This window comes from Paralichthys olivaceus, chromosome 16 (assembly GCF_024713975.1).
Source record: "Paralichthys olivaceus isolate ysfri-2021 chromosome 16, ASM2471397v2, whole genome shotgun sequence".
NCBI lineage: Eukaryota > Metazoa > Chordata > Actinopteri > Pleuronectiformes > Paralichthyidae > Paralichthys > Paralichthys olivaceus.
Window position 1 is genome coordinate 13,334,859 of NC_091108.1, and position 24,110 is coordinate 13,358,968.

At 44.1% G+C, this 24,110-nt stretch overlaps 1 protein-coding gene across 1 annotated transcript in view; it reads right to left on the bottom strand.

Moving 5' to 3' along the window:
- LOC109643526 (receptor-type tyrosine-protein phosphatase S-like) overlaps positions 1-24,110 on the bottom strand; it is a 67,013-nt gene that overhangs the window by 2,813 nt on the left and 40,090 nt on the right. The window contains exons 8-36 of the mRNA XM_069510498.1: positions 22,839-22,853; positions 21,168-21,437; positions 20,649-21,028; positions 18,818-19,019; positions 17,621-17,757; positions 17,263-17,407; positions 14,836-15,153; positions 14,410-14,603; positions 14,242-14,268; positions 13,209-13,326; positions 12,346-13,008; positions 11,497-11,591; positions 10,501-10,754; positions 10,203-10,290; positions 9,724-9,942; positions 9,026-9,183; positions 8,145-8,159; positions 7,804-7,916; positions 6,108-6,205; positions 5,702-5,825; positions 5,069-5,244; positions 4,783-4,902; positions 3,979-4,133; positions 2,791-3,076; positions 1,988-2,166; positions 1,488-1,614; positions 1,266-1,391; positions 417-571; positions 185-320 (exon numbers count right to left, since the gene is read on the bottom strand). Of these exons, the coding sequence (XP_069366599.1) occupies positions 185-320; positions 417-571; positions 1,266-1,391; positions 1,488-1,614; positions 1,988-2,166; positions 2,791-3,076; positions 3,979-4,133; positions 4,783-4,902; positions 5,069-5,244; positions 5,702-5,825; positions 6,108-6,205; positions 7,804-7,916; positions 8,145-8,159; positions 9,026-9,183; positions 9,724-9,942; positions 10,203-10,290; positions 10,501-10,754; positions 11,497-11,591; positions 12,346-13,008; positions 13,209-13,326; positions 14,242-14,268; positions 14,410-14,603; positions 14,836-15,153; positions 17,263-17,407; positions 17,621-17,757; positions 18,818-19,019; positions 20,649-21,028; positions 21,168-21,437; positions 22,839-22,853 (5,093 nt within the window). The remainder of the gene's footprint in view (positions 1-184; positions 321-416; positions 572-1,265; positions 1,392-1,487; positions 1,615-1,987; positions 2,167-2,790; positions 3,077-3,978; positions 4,134-4,782; positions 4,903-5,068; positions 5,245-5,701; positions 5,826-6,107; positions 6,206-7,803; positions 7,917-8,144; positions 8,160-9,025; positions 9,184-9,723; positions 9,943-10,202; positions 10,291-10,500; positions 10,755-11,496; positions 11,592-12,345; positions 13,009-13,208; positions 13,327-14,241; positions 14,269-14,409; positions 14,604-14,835; positions 15,154-17,262; positions 17,408-17,620; positions 17,758-18,817; positions 19,020-20,648; positions 21,029-21,167; positions 21,438-22,838; positions 22,854-24,110) is intronic.

Genomic DNA, 24,110 nt, shown 5'->3' on the forward strand with positions numbered 1-24,110 from the left:
TTTTAAAGGACTTTCCATATTTAAGTAACATTTTTAACACAGGAGGATTAACACACACACACACACGAATAAGGTATTTCAACTATTTAAAAACCCACTGGATTATCTAAACATTTTATAAATTATGATGGTTTGATCAGGTCTTTTCTTGCATGAGCAGTGTTTGAATCATGAAGGAACTTACCTCAGTCTGCACCATGGCTGGTCTCTGTGTCCGCAGCATTTTGACAGTCTGGAAGATGTCCACTGCCCCTTCGTAACGCATCCTCTCAAGGACGATACTCAGAGTGATGAAAACCCCAGTCCGCCCCACACCAGCACTACAGGCATGAAGGACAACGTTTGACTGTCATTTACAGCCCAGTTAAAATGAATAGTTTCACCATCAGCTGCTGAAGATCAACCCCTCTGCTCACCTGCAGTGAACGCTGATTGGTCCATCCTGACCAAACTGCTCCTTGGTTTTGTGCACTTGGCCAATGAAGTCAATGAAGCCCTCCCCAGATTTGGGAACACCTTGCTCTGGCCAATCAGTGAATTGGAATTGACGCACTGTCCGTGATTGGCCGTCCTAAAGGGGCGAGGAAATGATAAGAACAACGGCTGTTAAATAATAACTGAAAAGCTGCGATGATCTGAAAATGTATCTTTTGTCGTTTCACACTATCAAGATGTTGATTGTGGGACTGAGGTCTCAACCTCTGCCAAGAAATATCCTCTTTTTTTCCTTCTAATGATTTGTGTCATCTGACCCTGGATCAGTGGCTGTGGTTAACTTTAAGCTGTAACGTCAGTATGTCTGCTATTGTCAGCCACTCAGGACGCAATTACATCTTTTCTCCTCTGCTCAGCCCTTCTGACGCCCCTTTAATGGAGATCAATAGAGCATCTGTCGATGTGGCGTCAGTGTAGGACAGGCTTAACTAGAGTTATCTATGACTGGCACACATCGTGCACGGGCCGAGCGGATGTGCACGTGCATAGAGGGTCTCGCACGGTCTCACATACTGTCTGTCAAGATAATCTGGAGACAGCGTGGTTGAATGAGGAATGTGGGGTGGCCTGTCAATAGTGTTAACGTGTTAGACACGTTTACATACAAAACACACGCTAACCAGCACACACTACAGGTCGATAGGACATGCTTTGCACCGATGGCTTTTAACAGCACGGATGGATTAGGAATAGGGCAGAAAAGTCAAGGAGTGTAATGTTACATACAACAGGAGGACAGGAGTCATTAAACAGCACAGACATGAACCCACCCTGGCGTCTGTGACTTTAAACTCCCGCAGGATGTACTGAGGCATGTTGTACTCTGCCATGGGATCCACCACGAAGTACTGGTACCTGGCTGAGCGCTCGGCAGGCCAGTACTGGTGACACTTCTCCTGAGGGAGCAGAACAGGAAAAAACAGTATTGATGACTTCGGTGTAACATCGATGAAACTTCCTGTAATATTCATGTTTGCGTATTCTGTCCATACCCGGCCCATTTCTCTCAGTTTAGTGAGCATGACCACTATAGTGGAGTTGTGCTCCCACAGCATCCTCCAGAAGTCCTCTGTAGTCTCAGCCAGTGGGCCCTGGGTGGCGATGTAGCCTCTCTGCTGCCTACACACACACACACAGACACACAAACACTATGAAGCCACCTCGCTGTTCATTCCCGTTCCTTGCACTGTCAAGCATCGGACTTTAAAAAAGGGGGTCAGGCTTCAGGCAAGAAGACGAACAGTCAAAACACTTGTGTACAACCACTCTGAATGCCTTAATCATCACAATCTCCTCAGCAGCCGCCCCCCTTCGAGGGGAGTGAAGCGAGTGCAGCGCAGCGAGACAAATGTATACAGTAATGACAGATCTGACAGGACGTGACAGGTGAGAGTGCTGTTGTGAAAATCCATCCAACCAGCTCACTCATCAAGCCGTCATAAGAGGACGAGGGGGTCAGGTCGTATTAGTGTTCCGCGAGAGGAAAACACACCTGTATCCGTCTATGTAGCTGGAATTGATGTAGTCGGAGCCCTCCAGGCCTCTGATTGGCTGCAGGCAGACACGGGTGGTTTCATAGGGCATGATGTTGACCAGGCGGTTCTTGAATTTGTTGCAAGGCAGGTTGGCTGTGACGAAGCGGGACGTGTGGGCTTTGGTATTGGCCAGTCGCTGGATAGAGAGAGAGAGAGGAAAGGTGTTTTTAAACTTTGAACTAGAGCAGGCTTATTTGCCTGTTAGCTCATAAACACAGCTACTACTGTATTCTATATAGTGCTAACCTTGAAGGAACATGACAGGAAAACTAATTCTGTTTTTGCTGGACATTTTTTTAAATCTCCTGTCTTCCTCTCCTTGAAGTTTATTTCTTAAAGCCTCTGTTGATGGGAATTCAAATAAATCTCTTGTTTAACTGCTCACAACTGATGGACAAATTTACTGCATTATAAATAATAAACATGAATTTTTTATAAATATTTGTCGTATATGAGATTTGTCATTTTATATGAAACGTGAAAATTTGCTTATACAGCTAACTAAGGCTCATTTACAGTATTTTGTCTGTTGATTAATGAGCACTGTCCTTAAAAGGAAATAAACAAACATGTATTCTGTAATGAGCAATTGGTAGGAGACAAGTGCATGCACACCAATCCAAAATGTTACGGAGCCTGCGCAAATAAAACATTTACAAACCACTAATCTCTTCTTCTTTCCAGTCAAAACCTCTGAATTGAATTGTGTCCACCAGACAGCACTCTAATTCAAACCCTGTCCCCCTGGACTCTCTCTTACCTTAAACTCCAGCTCCATGCCAGTGACGTGCTCTCCGCTCTCCACCTTAGCCAGCTTCTGCATGTAGGAGTACAGACTCCTGGCGGCCACCTCCGTGTTGCCGCAGGCCACAGCCTCCAGCAGGGCCTCGTGAATGAAGCTGTACTGGTCCTCCGTCTGCACCATGTAGTTCCTCTGCGAGCGCATCAGGGTCACGTGGCCGTAGATGTCCACCGTGCGTTCGTGTCGAATGCGCTCTAGCATGGCGTCGATGACGATGAAGCAACCGGTGCGACCTACCCCAGCACTGATGGGGGGGGGGGGGTAAGAGGAATAAAAGGGATGTGAGTTGACCTATTAAGGCATTTTATTAAAAAGAATAGTTTGGCATCTTGGGAAATACACGTATTTGCTTTCTGGAGCGGGATAAGAAGCTTGATGACAGATTCCAGTGAACCATATTTGGCCCAAATGTTTTATTCAAGTATCTATATAGCCCCCTCAAAAATTCAACATTTGAAGAATAAAGGTGGTGCTTACTCTCAACACCACATCACATTTTGAATGTGCAGGAATTATTGTTATTTGATTTTGGGATTTTGGTTGGGTTAACTTTCTGGAAAAAAATACTGTTTTTGGGCCCCTATTGGCCCTTTGGTGAAGGAAGAGTAATTGGTAATTCTGATTATTGATTAATTCTTTAAGTCGTTTTTAAAGCGCCGCACATGTGAACATCGCATCTAATTCTCGGAAAGAAAGCAAGAGAGAAATGTGTGTGTGTGTATGTGTAGCATTTGGATAGACAGAGATACAAATACATAGACATGCTAACATTTTCTTCAGTATTTTCTCGTATATAAGTCTAGATTAATTATTTTATAGATTTTAGAGTTTATAGATGTCTTTATAGATTATAAATTACATTATAATTACACAAACTTTAAAAAAAACATTGGTCCTTGCCAGTGGTGGAAATGCTACTACAGCACATATTCATCTGCTAGGCACCATGTGTGGTTTAGGTCTTACACATGTTGTGGGGACCTACAGCTGCTTGCACAGTCACATAAAGGAGACTTGTCTTCCTGACGGAACGTAAATCATCACTTCTTAAGATGAAGAATTTTAAGCTGTTTTAAGGTTGTAGTGAATTTAGGTCAAGTAGTAATTTATGTTAAGTTAATATAATCTTCAGTTTAAGTAATATACCTGCAGTGAGCAATGATGGGTCCGGCGTCGGGTGGGTTGCAGGCTTTGACCCTACGGAGGAAGTTGAGGAAGGGGGTGGGATACTCTGGCACACCGTGATCTGGCCATGATGTGAACTGGAACTGACGCACCTCTCTCCGCTCACTGCTGCCACTCTGACGTAAGACACAGGCACAGACAACTGTCGTTATTATCCCTGAATTCATTATCGTCTGAACATACACACGAGTGATGGAGTAAGCTTCATCCTCATAGCAACGTTGAATATTATTATTACATTCTCCGACATACATTTAGGAAGCTTTTATTTGTATTTTCGAAAAATTACACACTGTATATATCACAAATATTCCTAAATTGTACATGAGCTTGAAAAAAATTGAATATTTCATGTGCATCGTTCTCTACTATCAGATGTGTCTCCTAATTTGATGTTTCACAACACATCAGCAAACATTCAGAGAAGGGGTGCAACACTTGGAAGCTACACTTGGCCTAGTTTCTGTGTTCTGTAAGTAGGCCACAGAGACACGCCAGTCTGACGCTTCTCGATTAGCCCTTCGCTATGAGACAGTGCTCTGCCTCCAACGGTGATCACATCTCAGCACCTGACACAGGAACGCTGGCCTGGTTTGAACACTCCACGAAGCTCAGACTAATCAATTACCCTCTGAGCGTCCGCACACACCACCCTGGATCCCCACGGTAATCGCAAGTGATCAGCGGAGGTTACAGTAAATTAGAGGAGAGGGCAGAGTGGTGAGTCAAAGGCGGAAACAGGAGGGAAAGAGCAAAGACATTTACCTTATGTAGGGACAGGGTGCGGACGCAGAAAGTGGCCAGCTCCATCGTGTCCAGCAGGGTGACCTGGATCATCCCGTACGTGTCTGTGCCGCGGCTTGGCCAGTACTGATCACACTTTATCTACACAGATACAAGAAAAATATTGTTTCCAGACTGGACTGAATACCCTATTATAGTCTTGATCTATAAATAGCAGCGACATATATATACATTATTAGAATGTAACAGTAATCGAGATAATGAATGTTGTGGAAATAGGTCAGTAGGCAAAGGCCTGATTTTTTACCCGTGACTTCTCCTCCAGGCGTGTCATCATGACAACAGAGGCGGCCCGCTGCTCCCACACCATCCTCCAGAAGTCCCCAAACGTCTCCCCCAGTGGCCCCTGGGTAGCGATGTAGGCATTCTGCTTCCTATAGCCATCAATGTAGTTGGCGTTGATGTAGTCGCTCCCTAGGATACCTGCAGACGAGAGGCTCTTGCTAAACTGCAATCTGCATCAAGTGACACAATAAATTAACCTCAGTGGATGACATCAAAACTGCCATAACGAACTGTTCGTCTCGAGCAAGCGTGGCCTCCAACAGGCAGCTGCTGGATGACTAGCGGAGGACAACAAACAAACAAGACTCTGTCGGTGTAAATTCATGAGCTCCAGATCAAATCCATTCTCCTCCTTCTTGTTCTGGAGGAGTGCTGGCTGCACTTGAATGCACTCACGCTGTTTGTCAGTCATGCCACTGCACAAAGCCGGTCTGCAGCACTGTTTGCAATTGCAGATTTCATCCATCATGCAGTGCTCCCTCTACCTCTCTCTCTCTCTACCTCTCTCTCATTGCTCACTCCACCTGAACACAAACACACTCGGACGCTCCCATTAGAATCTTTAAACATCTTCCTCAACTTGCTCGTCTCTTACCTTCGATGGGAGCCAGGACGACTCTGGTGTGGTCGTACGCAATCACATTAGCATAGCGGTTCTTGGGCTTGTTGACCTCCAGGTTGGAATGTTCCCAGGTGAACTGCTGACTCGGATCGATGGACTGCGGAGAGACACACACCACACAAACACACACACACACACACACACACATTAGCAGTGGAGTAGTGTATTTGAGCTTGATGAAAAGCGAGTGCACTGTACTGTTGACGAGTTGCAGCAATTAATCGCTCCACTGAATAAATCATGAACATATAGTCTGCATGCTGAGCTACAAATGTTAAATAAGATTTGCTTTATGAAGCGGAGGCTTAACAGGCTTAACATCTCTGAGTAATGAGAATGTTTTTGATTCATTCATATGGAATAATAAGCGGTTTCTCACCTCGTACTCCTGCGACAGTCTCAGGTTGTCATTGGCTTTCAGGAGCTCTATGTGCTCCGAAAGCTCGCTGATGGGGACTTGAGGATGGCTCATCATTCCTGCGTGACAACAAGGGTCAGAGGTGATGCCGAGTTTAGCCACATAACCTACATTACCACAAGCTGGCATCCCTCAACTCTTGAAGATGTGATGATAATTATACAATCAGAGAACATATCACATATGATTAAGGAACGCGCTGAGGCAGAAAATCAATTTTGATCCATGTGTGAGGACAAAGTGAGGTAGGTCGTGTTTGTGAATTGTTTTTCTTTGATAAATTGCTTTCTATGTGATCAGAGGAGCAACGACGAAAACAAACACAGACTGAACACTAATTAGGAGGGCTGTGTGCACACACACACAAAAAGGAAGCAACCTATGCCTCCTGCAGTCGATTCTTTTCACAGCTGGAGAAAGGGGGAAGCTATAGCAATCCATCCTCCATTCAAAAGGCAAATAGCTAAAACAATAAATCAAAGAAACACTGCTCTGCATAATATAAACAATCCAATGTCAGAATGCTTTGCCCCATGTCTCGGATTGTAATGCATCTCCATGTACTATAAAAAGCGCTTAAGTCATTCTGCCACAGCTGTCAAAAACAGGCTCATATCAACGGTTATTTTCTACTGCCGCAGCACCCGCAGCACCCGCAGGTAATCACCACAAAAGACTCCCGTCACCACCAAAATAACCTCAGATACCATCGGCTGGTTTGTCGGACAAATTTCATCTTTATTGAGAATCTCAAAGGCTCAAATCTCAGGGGAGGAGAAATATGTGAGGTGGAAGCGTGGAAAAAAACCTCATGATAGAAAAGATGAGCTGCTTTATTCTGTGGGTTCAACTTTGCTTCCCAGGAACATAACCTTCATCTACGGATGAAATATAAAAAGGCATTGTTGATACATCCTGTCAAATAACGTCTAAACCTTGGTGCTGTGGCACATCTTGTAGCAGTGTTGACACGTCGTGTCACCTTTTCAACAGTGAGGCTTCCATGAACCGCAGCCACGAAAAATAAAGTGAGGAGAGTGATTCAATTCCATGGAAGCTGGTGCTGCTAATTGAACATCACTGGCCTGATGCCACAACCAGAGCAGCTGTGTTTTCAGATCCTCCTCAGCGGGGGGGTGGGGAGCGGCAAAATCCATGTAGTTACTTCACAGTGGGGGATTTCTTGGTTACTCTGGCGAGGACAATGCTGATCCTCTTTATTAAATGATCACAGTGGGTTAACCACAACACACCTATGATACAACAAATCATTACCACCAGTGAGCTCCGCTCGGAAACATGACAGAGACTGATTTCTGTAAATCTATCTGTTCGGATGTGCTATCTGCAGCACAGCATGTGGAATGTGGGCGAGCGGAGATGATGAGATCTTGTCACACGTTACGTTATGACTCAGCCGTGACTCGACACTGACTGTACTACCTGGGCAGTGGCCATTTTGCTCTCAGAGACGACCGGAAGCCGGCAGGTGCGTGTTGGCTGTGGAGGAGGATTTTAACAATCTTGTCTGCATGATGTTACCGAGATTAAAATTAGCTGCATGAATATTTCATCATCAAAGGATGAGTAATTGGAAGTATAGTTTATTATGCGGAGGCAAAATGTGAGTTTGGGTATCTGTGTGTGGGCTTCGTACCAGGAGTCTGGAAGTTGATGCGTCTCATCTCCACGGGGTCTGTTGGATGATGGGCCATCATCTCTGCATTACTCAAAAGGCTCTTGGTTCCGGGCTCAGAGTCCTTGCGCTTGCTGCTCAGACACCAGTGAATCAAAAGAGCAATTAGCACATGCAAACAACCAGGGAGAGAATTCAAGCAGTGAGAGAATATCAGACTCATTTCTGACACATCATTGGCACGGCTACATGGTTTGAGTAAAAAGTGCATTAACAGATGTAACGTTCTTGCTGTATGAGTTTCTGTGGTATCATGTAATTGCTGTGGGTTAAAACGAACAAAGAGTTTGATTTCATCTTACCTGTCAGGTTTGCTGCTTCCAGAGAAACAAGAGCGAGCAAAGGAATAATTAGAGGAAGAAAAGGAAGGAAACAGACAGATTGTTAGAGAGGAAAATCAATATTTTGCATTAGTATTCAAAAGCTTGATGGCTTGCAGCAGATATCACAAGCCTACAGCAGGGTTATGTTGTTTGATAGCTGCCTGAGGGGAGAACAAAACTTCTAAATTGGAGCAAATTTGATGAATATCAGACTGAAAGTTGAACAGTTGTAGGAGGATTGATGGACATTAAATAATTCTGCTAGAAGAAATATCACCCGCAGTGTGTAAGCACAGAGCATGATAATATACAAGGCTGGTGATATTCTACATTCAAACCAGACCGAAACAAATAATAAATTGATCTTACTATAACTATACATGTATTGTCTCATAGACCTCTGCTGTAAAAAAAAAATATATTGGAGGCACATTATTGCTCCAAACCATAGCACTGGCTGAAAAGTTTCGCATGAACCCTCCTCTAACAAATAATACAACAATTACAACAAATACTAATTAGAAAGTCCCAAAAATATTAATCCACCACTAGAAATCGTCCCCCACAAATCTAAAATGTATTTCTGAAATTAATGAGACATGTTGAAAATCAAACTATATATTTGTGAGGCTGTATTGAAGATTTAATTATCCAAAAACACACATACTTGCAATGTGTGAAATGTAGTGAAAAACCGACTGGCTGTTATGATGAAATTTGTTGACATTAAGAAAATCTAAAGCCAGTGTGTAAAGCCACTGAGAGTAATAAATCAAAGCTGCTGTGGCATTTACCTGCAGCCTGACCATAAAGTCTTACATTGTTTTAAATTTGTAAATTTGATAGTTCATCCCACTCACTTTTTGTAAAGGAGGATGGCGATGACGATGCAGATGATGAAGACCACAGCTAGGACAGGTCCCACCACCCAGATCAGGCCGTCACCTGCATCGAGGGGCTGAGGGTCTGAATCAGGGGCGATAACTGGATCTGTGTAAGGGCTGGCCACGTACATTTTCTGAAAACAAATGTACAGACATGGTAAGAAAACATGCACAATACACAGTGTTGCTTTTCAACTGGTTACATGTGAGTTTATGTTTAATCTGTCATCACCTTTCAGACAACGCATAAAGTACAGACACTTAACTGATGTCTGTCGTGTTTAATATTTGTGGAGAACGATAGTGCATTTTTATTAGTTCTAAAGGACTTTTGAAGAGCATCCCCAGGGCTGAAAGTGCTCTAATAGAAAATAAAAGTCTATCCTAATTCAAGCTGTATATTTACCTCTATTCCAATTCAAATGCATATACATCATCAGAGCACAAGGCAATATCTCTTCTACTGCCACAGTAGGTACACTTGCTCTTTATTAGCAGTGATGGTGGAAGTATGCGAAGGTTATTGCCTTTTGCTTACAGCACTGTGACTGACGTCAAGCAGTGAGGCCATACTGATTACGATGTATAGTGACAGCCTGCAGAAGACAAACACAGGCAGAGGGAGCGACAATAAATGCAGACAGAAAAGAGATACGACGCGGTGGCTTTCATACCCCGGTGGTGGAGTTGAGCTCAGCCAGGATGAAGAAGACGTACTCCTGCCCCGGCTCCAGCGCTCGGTTTTCAAAGCCTCCGTAGTCCAGCTGATCTCCCAGGGTGAAGAAGGCCGGCAAGGTGGCAGGTGTGAAACGGGCTGTGATGTAAGCCCGACGCAAGTCCACCTGCTTCTGCTGTCGAGAATCCCTCTGCCTCTGACTGATGTCTTTTAACAGCTGAGAGATGAGACATAGAAAATTGTGAATGTTGTGAGAGAAACACGGATGGGAAAAATTACTCATTTTAAGCACTGATATTGAATTAAAAAGGCTAAGTGCTGCCAAGAGTTCTTAGCTATGGGATTGTGTGTGTGTGTGTGTGTGTGTGTGTGTGTGTGTGTGTGTGTGTGTGTGTGTGTGTGTGTGTGTGTATAGGTCCTCTCCTGCTTCCAGGCACAGGCATCAGTGGGTGCTGCTGTCATTGTTGTGGTTCTCACCTCCTCTAGGTCCATTTCATCAGGACTCTTGAGGTGTCTGATGACGCCGCGGGCTCTCCTCAGTGGAACCACAACAACATAAACATTCCTGTGGGAACAGAGGAGAACAAACAACATAACAGCTGCACAATAACAAACATATCTTTAACTATTTTCAAATTTCCTCGCTGCCCTAGAGACTGTATCCTAGACACCTTGTCATCAGGTAAGGCTATTATCATGCCACAAACCTTTAGTGATTGCAATTATCTTGCAATTATAGCATAGCAATATCCACAACTGCATCTTTTAGTCTTACTTGACAGGAGTGCGATTCTCCAGCGAAGGCAGGATTATCGTGACCGTGGTCTCAGTGTCGCGGGTATGATCGATTTCAGGGCGGCGGATGGTGATTGGCGGGGAGGTCTTGGCGGTGATGCGATGGCGAAGGCCTCCCATGTTGCCCTCGGGAGCAGTGATCTTAAAGTCGTAGCTGGTGTTGGGCTGAAGGTTTGGGATGACTGCCTTTCTCAGTCGAGCGTCCACCTCCATCTTCTGCCGATTATACTCCACCTGGCAGATGAGACAAGGTTAGGGAAGTTAGATGAAAGGCAAGATGCTTATTTATATATTGTACACTGATGATATTCTATTGTACTTTACCCTTAATCACCCAACATTTGAGGAAATATACTTATTTGCTTTGTGGCAAAGACTTGAAGAACACATGATAGCACTAAATATGGCTACCACCAGCAGCCAGTTAACAGCAATTAGCACAGACTGGAAACAGGGGTGAACTAGCCTGACTCCATCTGAAGTTAACAAAATCTGCCTACAAGCTATTTTAAAGCTGCAAGACAATATATCACATTTGTTTAATCAATAAAAACAAGAGAGTAAAAGGAACTGTTTTTTTTACTAATATGTGTAAAAATATTTCTTGGCCTAGACCGGTTGCTAGGCGACCAAGAAATAGTAAATAACACCCTGCAAAACGTTTTCGTATGCAACCAACAAATTAGATACAACATGATAATTAGTGGGCTTTAGAGGTGCTGGTAGGCAGATTTTGTAATATATACAGGAGTTAATGAAATTCTACATGATGCCAACATCCCTCGGGTGGAACAGTAGGTCCTCAAAGGTTAATTCTTCCAGTTGGGAGTCTAATTAAGGTTGGTACCATACATACTAAGAATACAGAAATCCATGGTGATGTTAAGTATTAAAAAAAACTTTCTGTTTATATTGTATTGTATTATTACATTATCATAATTATCAAGTAACTACTTGCACCAGTTTATGGACATACAGTGAAGCGATAGGGATTGCTGCTCTCTGGAAACTCCCAGGTCAGAAGAACACTGGTCTTAGTTGCCAGATTGACTGAAAAATTCCTTGGAACATCTGGGAAGCAAACAGCAAAAGAAATAGAATTACTGATGGTGAAGCATTTTATTCACATCATAGGCTCCTCCGCTTTCCAACTGCAGACCTGCAACAATGGAGAACATGTCAGTCAGCTCTGCTACCGGGAAAGAAGATGTGACAGTTAGGAGGATGGGCAGGTGATGAGGAGAGTGGATGGCAAGAGTAATAAGTACAAGTAACAGACAGAAGAGCTGCAGGAATGTGACATGCCACATTCTCCGAGTGTAAGGTTGTGTTTGTCGGACTCAGAACTCGGCATGTCAGCAAAGGCTTTGAAAAGGTGGCAGGAGGTCTATCAGATAAAGAGCTTACCTGCAGATCCAGCCTCAGATGCGTTTTTTCACTTGAATTCAGACTGAACACTTACCTTCTATATTAGAGACTGTATATTAGAGCCCCGTATTGACTTTTACCTGAGGGTTTGTGATAAGCAGTGCTCTTGCAGCAAAAATTCAGCCTGCTCCCACTGGTGGTGAAGGGTAGGTGATGAAGGTATAAGTGAGTGAGTGTAGGAGATTGGGGGAGTAGTCGTGGAGTAGTCGTGCTCCGCTGGACTTTGCAGTTCTGAGCTTCTCTGAGGTGCACGGGGTGAAAGGCTGACCTGTAAGAACTGGCCCAGACTTCACTTTAGTTTTTAGGAGTGAAATCCACAGGAAGGGGAGCAGAGATGTGAAGCTGAACCAGTGCTTAGAAGGTGAAGGGTGTTCCTGAGGCCTGAGGCCAGCCCTACCTGTTTCAAGAGCCAGGGTTTGGCAAACCAGAGGTGGGCTGAAGGGGCCAGGCCCTGCCTCGTTGTGGGCTCTGAGCTGCAACTCGTAGGCCGTGCTGTGATTAAGACCCAAGATGATGTAGCTGGAATCACTCGCCAGTAGTGTGATCAGCCATGGGGGAGCAGGGAGGGTTGGTGAGGCAGAGGAGCTGGGGCCTGCAGAGGGATTGGGGCCTCCAGCCTCTTTGTAAGCTATTGTGTACTCTGTAATGATACCGTTGGAGTCCTCTGGGGCAAGGGGCAGCCAGGAGAGCTGGAGGGAGCAGCAAGTGGCATTAACAAAGTCAGATATTTTGGGGTAACCCAAGGGTGGGAACATGGGAACTGTTATTTCTTGCTGCACTACATCCCCATAGCCTGCTCGGCTCTTTGCGGAGAGGACAAAGATATAGGAGGAGCCTGGGGAGAGGTTTTTGACAGTGAAGTTTTTCTCTCGATTGGTGAAATCCACTGTGGTAGTTGAAGTGGTATTCTTCGGGCCAAACTGTAGGCGGTAGCCCTGGATTTCCACTGGGGCCCCCCGGCTATCAGGGCCTGAATCAGAGCACTCCAGAGGAGGAGCCCACCGCACCACCACTGATGGACCTGATCCCGGACGCACCCAAAGTGAGGGAGGGCCAGGCACTGCAAACAACAGAGGAGGCAGCAGAAAATCAATTGCAATATATATATAGAAAACATATATCATGTAAATATTGTAGAAGAATTAGAATTGATTTGGTGGTTTATTTACTGCTGGCTCCAGATGCATCTTACTGTAAGATCAATGCTTGAGTATGTTACTAAATCTAGTGCACTGAATTGTATACTTGGCATATGCTTACCAATCCCCAGGGTCTGCACCAGCTTGGCTTTGCTGTGCGCTCCATCCCCTTTGGTGGTGTATGCTGCCACTGAGACAGAGTACACAGTCTCTGGTTTCAGACTACTCAAAATCAGCTCCTGTGAGGGAAACACATATCACCGTCATATTCTGCTCAATCATTTCTTCAGTTCAGTTTAAGACAATGCACCAGCGGCTTACGAACTTGCTCAGGTTTGATCAGTTCACAACCTCCACCAATCAGTTAACAATAATAGGAGCAACAACTATACAAGTACATGTTGAATCTGTTGAAGTGGGGGGCAGAACAAGCCCCCTGTGGTTGTATGCCTCCGCCAACCAGTGCAGTTTCAGTCTACATATATTTTTTCCAAACTTTTATGAGGTCACTATGACCCTTGACCTGTGAACCTTGCAATTTAATCAGTTAATCTTTGGGTGACAACTGGTCAGATTATGAAGAAATTCCCTAAAGGCAGACTTGAGATATCATGTTCAAGAAACCAAAAACATGATTTGTGAGACAACGGTCACCTTGCTCTTTGCCCTTTGACCACCCAAATCTAATTAGTTCATCCATTTGTCCAATTGAACATCTTTACCAAACTGAAAGAAATTCCCTGAAGGTGCTATTGAGATATTGTGTTCACAAAAATGAGACAGATGGATCAATGGACCGAAAGAAAAACGAAAACATAATGCCTCCAGCCACTGGCTGTCACCAGCGTGGAGGCATATAAAAAAGAAATGTAAATAATTGAAGACTGGACACACTACTGGGTTCACAGGTCACCATCTTGCAGGTTTAAAATGCTGGTAAATCTATATACTATACTTTTTTTCTCATGGTTTCAGTTAAATAAAATGAACAGATGAATTGTGTAGAATCTGTCCAAGCTAATGAGTGTGTTGTCTGGATGCAGCAATTTATAGATTAACAGTCACAAAAATTACAGCATCTAATCAAATCTCTGGATGAAAGACTTGATGAGGACTCCATAGCTTTGAGAAGATGATGGAATGTCTGCACTCACGTATTGAGTCGTGTCATCCTCCTCCATCTTCTCCCACAGACATGACACACCCCGCAGGCAGCCGAGACAGATGAGAGAAGTGAGTCAGTCAAAGGACCAAAGGCGGGAGGGTTGTTAAATCATAGGATAAATGAACATCTTTTAATCAGCTATATCTTCTGTTGTCACCTGAGACTCATCCAATAAGAGGTCTTTGATGCGGGGAAGGTTGCGTGATTCGCCGCCCTCTGCACGGCTGAAATGCACCTGGTAGCCTCGGATCTGGCCTAGCCGTAATCGAGGCAATACTGATCGCCAGGTGACTCGTAATGCTGAGGAGTTGAGTGGCTGGACATCCACCTGACGAGGGGGTGCACCGGGAACTGAGTGCACACACACACACGCGCACACACACACACACATGCACACACACACACACACACACACACACACACACACACACACACACACACACACACACACACACACACACACACACACACACACACACACACATTAATTAACGAATTAATTAAGTGACCAGCAGTGTAGCCAGTAAATAATCAACTATACAATCAATAGTACTCAGGTCTGACCTACGATTCTCCTCCTTACCATCCTCATCAGTTCTGCAAAGCACAGTCGGACTGCTGGGTCCAGTCCCCTCTGTGGTGGAAGCCGCCACGCTGATGTTGTACCAGCTCCATTTCTCCAGCCCCTCAACCACTGTCTGCCCCTGCTGGGCCGGGATAGGAAACCCCTTCACCTCCTGGCCCTGACCTCCGCCTCCTGACCCAGAAACTCTCTGGTACCTCAGCTCATAACCTGCCAACTCGCCATTCTGGCCCTCGACTGGAGGCGGCCTCCAACTTACCCTCAGCGAGGTGGAGCTGGCACTCTCGCAGGAAACACCCTTGGGTGCAGCTGAGGGCTCTGATTGGACAAGGGGCAAGGAGGGCATTTGGCAAAGAGTTTAGGAAGAGACCCAAGAGAACAGGGTTGAAAAATGAGGAGAGGGGAAAAAAACAAGTACAGGGGTGGGTGGTAAAGGATAAAAAAGGAAACAATAAAGAGACTAAGGTAAACTGAACTGAAAGATATAACACAAGGACAAACATGGCTCAGACAAAAAAGGAGCACAACCACGTAATGTAAAAGCATCATGTTAGACTTAGAGCCTAATGAAATAAACCAGAGACAAGAGTATTGACCCTGAGTGGACAACTTAATTATACCCAAGGAGAATGTGTATCCAATACCTGATGATTATATTTTATCCTTTGTAGCTAGTGGCATGAAAGGATCCAGATTTATGAATGAAAAACAAATAGAGTCTTCCTTTCTTAAGCAGGGCTCACAGTTCACTGCACAGGAACACAGACGAATATACGTATTTCACAACACCAGGCCCGTGGTGGCATAATCCTTGAGTCCTTGGGATAATAGAGTGTTCTGAGACTTTCCACTGTTGACTATAGGAGCAGGTCTGGGGCTTTCACAGGGGGAAGAGAAAAGGGTAGAAACAAACTAAAAAGAGATCTCACACAGGGCCGAAGGGATTTAGGAGGCAGGTTTTTTTTTTAAAAACAACAACAACAACAACAACAACAACAACAACAACAACAACACAGATCCTGGATGAGAAAGGCACTCAGACGGATACTGAAAGTCAGGCTAGAATGATGAAGAGAAGACAAGAAATGAAACAGAGGAAGTAGGCTGGGATCTTTACTGTAACAAACATGGAGTACAGACCACACACCTTCACCAACGTAGATTCCTGCAGCCTATGTATCACTCACTGTGTATAATGTTCCTTAAAAAAACACACACTCACACATACAGATGGGCGAGCACGGCTGAGGCGTCCGGGCTTGTGTGCGAAAGCAGGAGTGTATTGCGTGTGTGTATGTGTGGGAGTGTAATAGTCATAGCTGACAGGTTCAAGTATCTATCCACTCAGCCGTACAGCCACTGTTCTGTTGGCCTCAGGGGACAATCTAGATGTGCACCAAAGCTTGGCGATAACAAAGCGCACATAACCTCCTTGGGAAATGAATTCTGCTGCATGAAATAGTCTGCTTATCTGGCCCCTTCCTTTTCCTGATCCCTCCCTCCCCGTCCCCTCTCCACCCACCTCCGCCAATGTACCACCTTTCTTTTCGGAAGCAAAGACTGAAATGAGCCGGTCTCATTGCGTTTAGTGTCTCCTGTGCTGCGTTCTACAAATGATACGCAGATTAAATCTTTGTGTCTGTTGAGTAATTGTGCTTGACAAAAACTTACCAGTGAAATGCGACAGCGCCCCGAGCCGCAGGACTTCCCTTCTCACACACTTTACGACTTTATTTATTCTTTTCCTTGCACCACTTTCTCTGTTATCTCTGCGTTTTTCTTTTTTCTTCTCGAGAGAAGATTTATAAAAATGACTTGATATCGCTAGAGTGAAAAATACTGGAACTTATTTGACCGCAGAAAAGAAAGAGAGAAAATGAGACAAGGGAGAGAACGGGTGAAATACAGACTGGCCGGTACTTACCTGTCAACACAGCAGGCCAGCCACCATCCTTTAATGCTTCTCACAACTGGCTGCTAGCCAATAAGTGGCAGACAGTTTTGCCCTTTCAAAGACATTAGACACTGATAGAGTAGAAAAAGTGAAAGGGGGGTGAAGAAAAGGAAGAGTGAAACATTATTCGGTGCTCCATCTCCATCTGTCATGATGTTTTGGCTGTGTAAGAAAGCGGGTGGCTGAGCGGAGGAAGAAAGGCACAGTCAAACGTAGATGGATGGGTAGAGGAGCTCGGACACATGGGTTGATAAACAAGATAAATGGAGATGGTTTCCAGGTTTTACCAGGTCAGGAGCTGAGCACAATGTAATTTAAGCTGTGTGTGTGTGAGAAAAAGTGTGTGTGCAGGACAAAATATTTTGCATGAGATTTGTGAACAAGACTGAAACACAACACAACACAAATTCTGCGGTAAATGTGTGTTTCTGCCTGCAGGTGCATGAAGTGAGCCCAGTCAAATTGGGACGTACTGGCTTGTGACGTCCTCTGCACCAGCTCATTAGTGAACGCGCCGATGCCCTTGCTGGAGATGGCGGCCAGGGAGAAGGAGTACTCGGTGTTCGCTTTGAGACCCTCAACTGTGTAAGAGTTCCTTGGTCCAAAGGTCAGCTTCTCCTGCGAGAGAGAGAGAGAGGAGCAAAGGATGCAGTGAGAGGTGGGGTGAGGGGAGGGAAAACGGAAACATAAAAGGAGATTTGGAGAGAGAAAGCGATGAGACTGTCACCAGCCGAGACAGCAACGCAGTACGCCTAGGATAATCTTTTCTTCTCCCCTGTCTTTTAAGAAATCCACCCAGCAGACAGGTTTATAGAGTATGAGAGGTCTTACCAAACTGCCAAACTTGACTGGTTTGTAGAGCAGCTCATAGTTGACGATTCCCTCCTTGGTGTATGCAGGTTCCCACGTCACCTCTATGCTGGTGTCCGTCACCTTACCCACTTTAAACTTCCCTGGCTGACCGGGGACTGAGAGGAACAGACCAACACACAGTCAGGAAAATGTACATCTTTGTATCGAAGTTAAGGACCTTTCTTAAACAGCTTATTATTATAAGTGATGATATCCTATAGTGCATTAACACATGATGTATGTAGAGTACGTGTTTAAATTAGATACTGGTTATTTCAAACACTGTATACTTAATTAATTTTCCAATTTCAATCCATTCAATTATTCATTCAACATTTGAAATTAACAAATTTAATTATTTCAGTAAATTGTATAATCTTTTTGTGTTTTCCTTTGTTTTTACTGTAAATCACTCTATAACTATAGAAATAAAGTACATTATTCTTTATATTATTAATGGACTAAATTGAATAATGTTGCAAGGGAAAAACAACTGTCCATCAAACCACACCTAGTCCAGATAAAGTTTTTATTATAAATTTGTAAGATTTTTCTTATATTTAGCTTTCACAGCAGCCAGCACAGTGACATCAAGTCTTTTATGACTGTTAATCCCTGCTTTCTTTTCTTAAGCTTCCACAGTTCTGGCCCAGCAGGTAGAATCCATTCATTCAGAAGAATTTGTTTTCTGACAGGTCAAGCTTATTTGCAAAGAAGTCTATTGTGGACAACTTCACAAGAATAACGTGTGCTCAAAATAACGTGTTGACAAGGCTTTAATGGGTTTGTTACACTGACCTTTGACAACCAAAACAAATCCTTGAATCTAACTGAATACTTGAACCAAATTATGAGAAATTCTCTCAAGATGCTCTTGAGATATCCTGTTCACAAGACCAAAAATGTCTTGTAACAGCAAAGCAACCTTGACCTTTGACCACCAAATACAAATCGGTTCATGTTCAAGTTCAAGTTCAACTAAACGTTTGTAACAAATTTTAAGAAATTCCCTCAAGTTGTTCTTGAGATATCGCGTCAAAATAATGGAATGGACGGACAATCCAAAAACATGGCCACTGGCTGTAGCTGGCCTGGAGCCAAAAAGATAAAACCACAACTTCATTGTCTATTCAGTGTTCTGCATTGTTCTGCACATTCACAGTCACACACACTGACCTCCAGGCATGACTTTAACATGGACAGGGTCCGAGAAGGGTCCATCCCCAACAGAGGTAAAGGCCAGAACTTGGATGGTGTAAGTCTCTGAGGTGATGAGGTTCTGAATGGTGGTGATCACGCTGTCCTGGACGTTATGAATCTGCCACTCATTCATGGGCCGGGATGGGTCCATGGTGTAGTAGACACGGTAACCTTTCACCTATGCCCAAAAGTGAGAGTGAAAGAAAAGCCGTTAGATTGGAGGACAGCAGAATATTGGTTTCTGCTTTGGGATCAAATGTGAAGGTCATTGGCGACTGGATTGTATTAAGTGATCGTCCATCTAATCTCACTGACCTGCATGCACAGTAAGCCATAATACCTTCTTTCAACACAACTACACAAACAGCCATGGTTGTCATCTATGTTTTATTTTAGTCCAGTGGTCGTGTGGATTTGTTGGTTCAGTGTTTGTTAGATGTTATTGGCACATACTGATGTTCTAACGTCTTGGAGGCTGTTTTGTATTTGACCTTGATGGACAAAAAAAAAAAACGCACTTAAAGATAGAAAAAACCCCCCAGTTCTAATACAAGATGAGTGTTCTGAGATTGTAGAGCACAAGATATAATCAAAACACTCCATCCTACGGGATTTGCTTATGGAGAGTTCAGAGCATATGTAATCCCGCTGCCACGCAGTTGCCCTTACACTCCAACCCTACCACCTCTTCAGTTATTATTCTTTAATATCTATAATCCCCATATGCTCTCAATTCAGTCTGTAGCTTTTATGAACCGACTGCACAGTGAGGTGTGCTGGAAAAAGGAAATAGGCCTCAGGAGGGAGTGCGCTTAGCTCAGAGCGGACAGTCCAATTACCATTTCTCTCTTTAGAGAGCGAGGGAAGTGGCGAGGGAGTTACAGGACGGAAATCGTTGGCAAGACACGATCCCTGCAAAAGACATGGACCTGCACGCTGGAGTGAAGCTCCCAGTGGTGATGTTTATGAAGCCTTTAACATTTTAACCTCATGTGCAGTTTTGAAATGTTTGAGATGTTAGCATTAATAAGGATTACATTTAATAAATAGCCTTTGACACTCTAACGTGTTGTTGTGAGCAAATATAAAGACATTTCAAGTGTATCTGAATTTACTCTTTGTTAGCAATTTTAAACCATCCTATGCAGTCATACATATTTTATATTATTACAACTTTGCTCTGCTAAAATTCATTATCCATCTGCCTCCACTTATGCGAGCCCACAGGAGGAGTTATAGTTGTTGACAAATACATTAATAAATAAACACTTACATCTGCTTACGACTACATTATTGTGTGTTGGAAATCATCCATTAAATATTTATAAAGTGCTTCTAAAATGATAAGGATTGCAGTGTGGGGAATGAGTACACTGTCCTGGTGGTCAACAACATTTTTAGTTGTTCTTTTTAAATATTAATTTGTGACTTTTTGACAATTTAGCACAATGTGGCTGCATTTCGAAACATTAATATGCTACTTTTAATACAAAAATGTAACTGACGGAATATTGAAATATTTTTTTCAATAGATTAGTTTTGGTTTAACACAAACAAGACAACATGAACTGAAACTCTGGATTCACAAGATGGAAGCTGTCATGTTGACTGGACTCAGGGTCATTAATCAAGTGTTTGTGAACAGATAAAGCAGGTTTCTCTTGACAGGCTTCAATCTTCCAGCAGACATTTAGCAACCGAATTAAAATTCACATCTTTATTGATTGACAGGAAGAGAAGAATGATGATGGCCAAAAAAAAGCAAGGAAATGTATATTTAGTACTTTTACCAATGACCTCATCCCACCTGTCCATTGGGCTCCTCCGGCTCCTCCCAGCGGACCATCACCGTGTTCTGCGAGATAATGTGAGCCTGGACATTTCGGGGAGGGCTGGCCGGGGCCTGCTCTCCTGTCCGAGCCTCCACACGCGTAGAAGGGGGGCCCTGGCCGATGCTGTTGAAGGCTGACACTCGGATCTCATACTCGGTGTTGGGATATAACCCCCCGATGCTGTAGCGGGTGGTGGTGATGCTGTCCACAGTCTCATACTTGCTGTCCGGCCCTTTGGCTCTGTACTGGATGATGTAGTAGGAGACGGGGTCGGGGTTGCCGGAGTCCCAGGTGATGGTCACGCTGGTGGCGGTGGTTTCTGTGACGATGGGTGTCCCGGGAGGCTTTGGCAAGGCTTAGGAATAGAGAGAGGGGAAATGAATGAGAATTATACTTTCAGTCAACACTGTATATATCATTGTGAGATTAATGACTTGTCATACAGCAGCTGTAATTAATTGCACTGAAAATGTCTTGTGAATATCATCTCTTACTCTTGACGAGGACCTGAGCGATTGCCTCAATGGTGCCCAGACTACTCATGGCCACACAGGTGTAGTTTGCAGACTCCCGCACACTGTTAAGCTCTAGCACGTTCCGGCCAATCGGCATCTCATCCTCGGGGGTCAGGTCTTCGCTGCCCAGCATCCACTTGACGTAGGGCATGGGCGAGCCCACGGCCACACAGGTGATGTTGACGCTCCCGCCCGGCATGATCTCGTGGTTGGAGGGAAAGATGGAGAAGCGAGGGGGCACGCGGCGCACTGGGAAAGGAGGAGAGTTGGGGTAGAAGAGGAGGAGGCGGAGGGGAGGGGTGGGGTGGGGTTAGGGTTGGGTTGAGGGGCGAGGAGGTGGTGGAGGAGAAAAGCGGGGAGGGGAGTGAGGAGAAGGAAGGCAGAGAGAAAGAGAGAGAGAGAAGGAGGAGGCAAGGGAGTAAGGGGGGAGAGAATCAGAAAGAGAGAGAGAGGAGGAAAGAGAGAGAGAGAGGGAGCAAGATAAAGATTGAGAGAGAAAGTGAGGGCAAGAAAGAAAAAAGAATGAGCAAGAGAGAGAGGAGAGAAGAGGTAACAGGAAGGGGGAGAATGAACTTCAGGGTTTTTACAGAAAATTACAAAAGGGATATTTCAAGTTTAGTCCCAATTACTGTATGGTATTGATGAGTCCAACAAAAAAACACAAATCTTGTGTTGAGCTCGACCAATCACAGTGAGCTGCCTACTCAAAATAATATTGTGACAACTCTTGAGTAACGTTTCAACCAGGACATGACACCTATAGTCAGTTTCTCTTCTTATGGCTTTTCATGCATTCAAGCAGAACAAATGACACTTCAGCTTTTTGACTTTAATTGTGTTATTATTCTTTTTCCTGCTCTAAGCAATGACTAAACTTTAGCAGAAGTGTCAGAGACAAACTTTACTTCATTGAGATTTCTGTGCCGTGATGTGCTTCTGCAGTCGATGGGCCATTTTTTTGTGTGTGTTTGTATCATGGGGGCCGATCAATAGGCCCTGCCTGCTATTTGTGTCCCCGTGAGAAGAACAAGTAAAAGTAGCAAATCAAGTCCAATTCTGCATCTGTCGGGGCTGACTATACAGTATGGGGAGAGAGATGCATCAAGAGAAACTGAACTCATAGGTCACTTGCATGCCTGGGCGACTCAAGAGGGATAAAAATGGTGGAAGAAAACACAAAGAAGAGAACGAAGAACTGAAGACTGAGAGGGAGACAGAGAGAAGCGAGACGAGAGCGCTGCAGGGACAGATGGAGAGAAAGAAAGAGGGAGAGAAAGACAGAGACAGCTAGAGGAACAGAGAGAGAGAGAGAAAGAAAGAAAGAAAGAGAGAGAGAGAGAGGCAGCTCTACTTCTCTTCCAGACAATGACAGGCAATGTAGCAAAGGACAGCCACATTGTACAACAAGATACTGTACAATACATAAGATTCATAACTGATACAGTGTGTAGTCAAATGAATTGGAGATGTGAACAGGAGTGGATCGAGGGTTCTAATAATAAGGTGTCGTGGCAACTACAGAGTGAGCATTGGACATAGTAAAGAACACCAAGACAGTATGAAAGAGGCAGAACGGGAAAGAACGAGTGCGAGCAAAAAGAGATATGTGAGGTAGTATGTGCATGTTTATAAGTTAATAAACTTATGTACATGTGTCTGTTGCTCCTACACATCAGGGTGCAGACAGAATGCAGAGGAAGAAGAGAAAAAAAGGGGAACAGGGACAGGAAGGGGGGGAAAGACAGGGAAGTGGAGATAAAGAGAGGATTAGAAGAGGGTTTTCAGGGGGCAGGGGGGAAAAGGGGGAAGAAAAGAGAAGCGAAGAAGAAGAAAACACATGGATCTATTTATAAACACGGCTGTATACCAGAGTCAGGCCCATTCAGAAAGTAGGTGCTTAAAAGTAAGAAAAAGAAAACAAGAAAAGAAGACTAGAGATGTCGAACAGAGAGGAAGAGGAAACCCCAGGGTCACAACACAGGAAACGGAAAGAGAGAGAGAGAGAGTAACGGACGAACATCTCTGGATGAAAGGAGAGGATGAAAAGGGAGGGCAGACAGAAAACAAAAACATCGTCCAAAAACTCAAAGTGAACGTATACGTGTCACATATATCGAATGTGCTGAAGGTGAAAATAGACTGAAAATAAAAAGTTACTGTAAAACGCTAAAGAAGGATAACAATGAGGCTTAAAGATGATTTGCAAATCCAGCAGTGCTTCTAAAAAAATAACATAGGAAAACAGGAAAGTAATAAAATGAAATTTAAAAAAAAAAGTGCTGCATAACCTCCACTCCTTAATGTGTAACATCATTACTTGGAATCTTCATGGGCCACATCCCCCCTACTCAAAGAATCTAGAGACAGTTGGATAGAAGTTAACATTTTTTTTTTGCATGATTTCAACAAATTAAAAAAGACCAATAGTTGCCATGATGGCACAGATAAAAGTGCAAAGCATGTGGAACACTCGTAGGAAAACAAAATCAAAACAAAAAGGCCGGAAGATACCCAGAATTGGATACAGAAGTTGAAGACAAGAAAGAGACAAAGAGACAAAAACAGGTAGATCTGTTAGAAACAGACATGGTTATGCAGGCCTCTCCTCGTCTGAGCATGCTGGAGACAGACAGACAGTGCATCCATAACAGCGATAGCACATGCATTAGACAGACAGCAGGTGCAATGCAGCATGACAACAGAATCAGTTCAATGGAGTCAGTCGTTAGTTACTGACTGGACCTATCAATGCAACAAACAAACTAAAACAGACAGTTAATTAAGCGTATGGATTAGTGTGGTGATATGAGCAACAGCAGGATGAAGGTGACGCCTGAACACGAGGGTCAAGTGATCGGAAACAGCACGAACGGAGACAGAAGACTGAAGACTCCACCGTCGAGACGTGGCCGAGTACCTCAC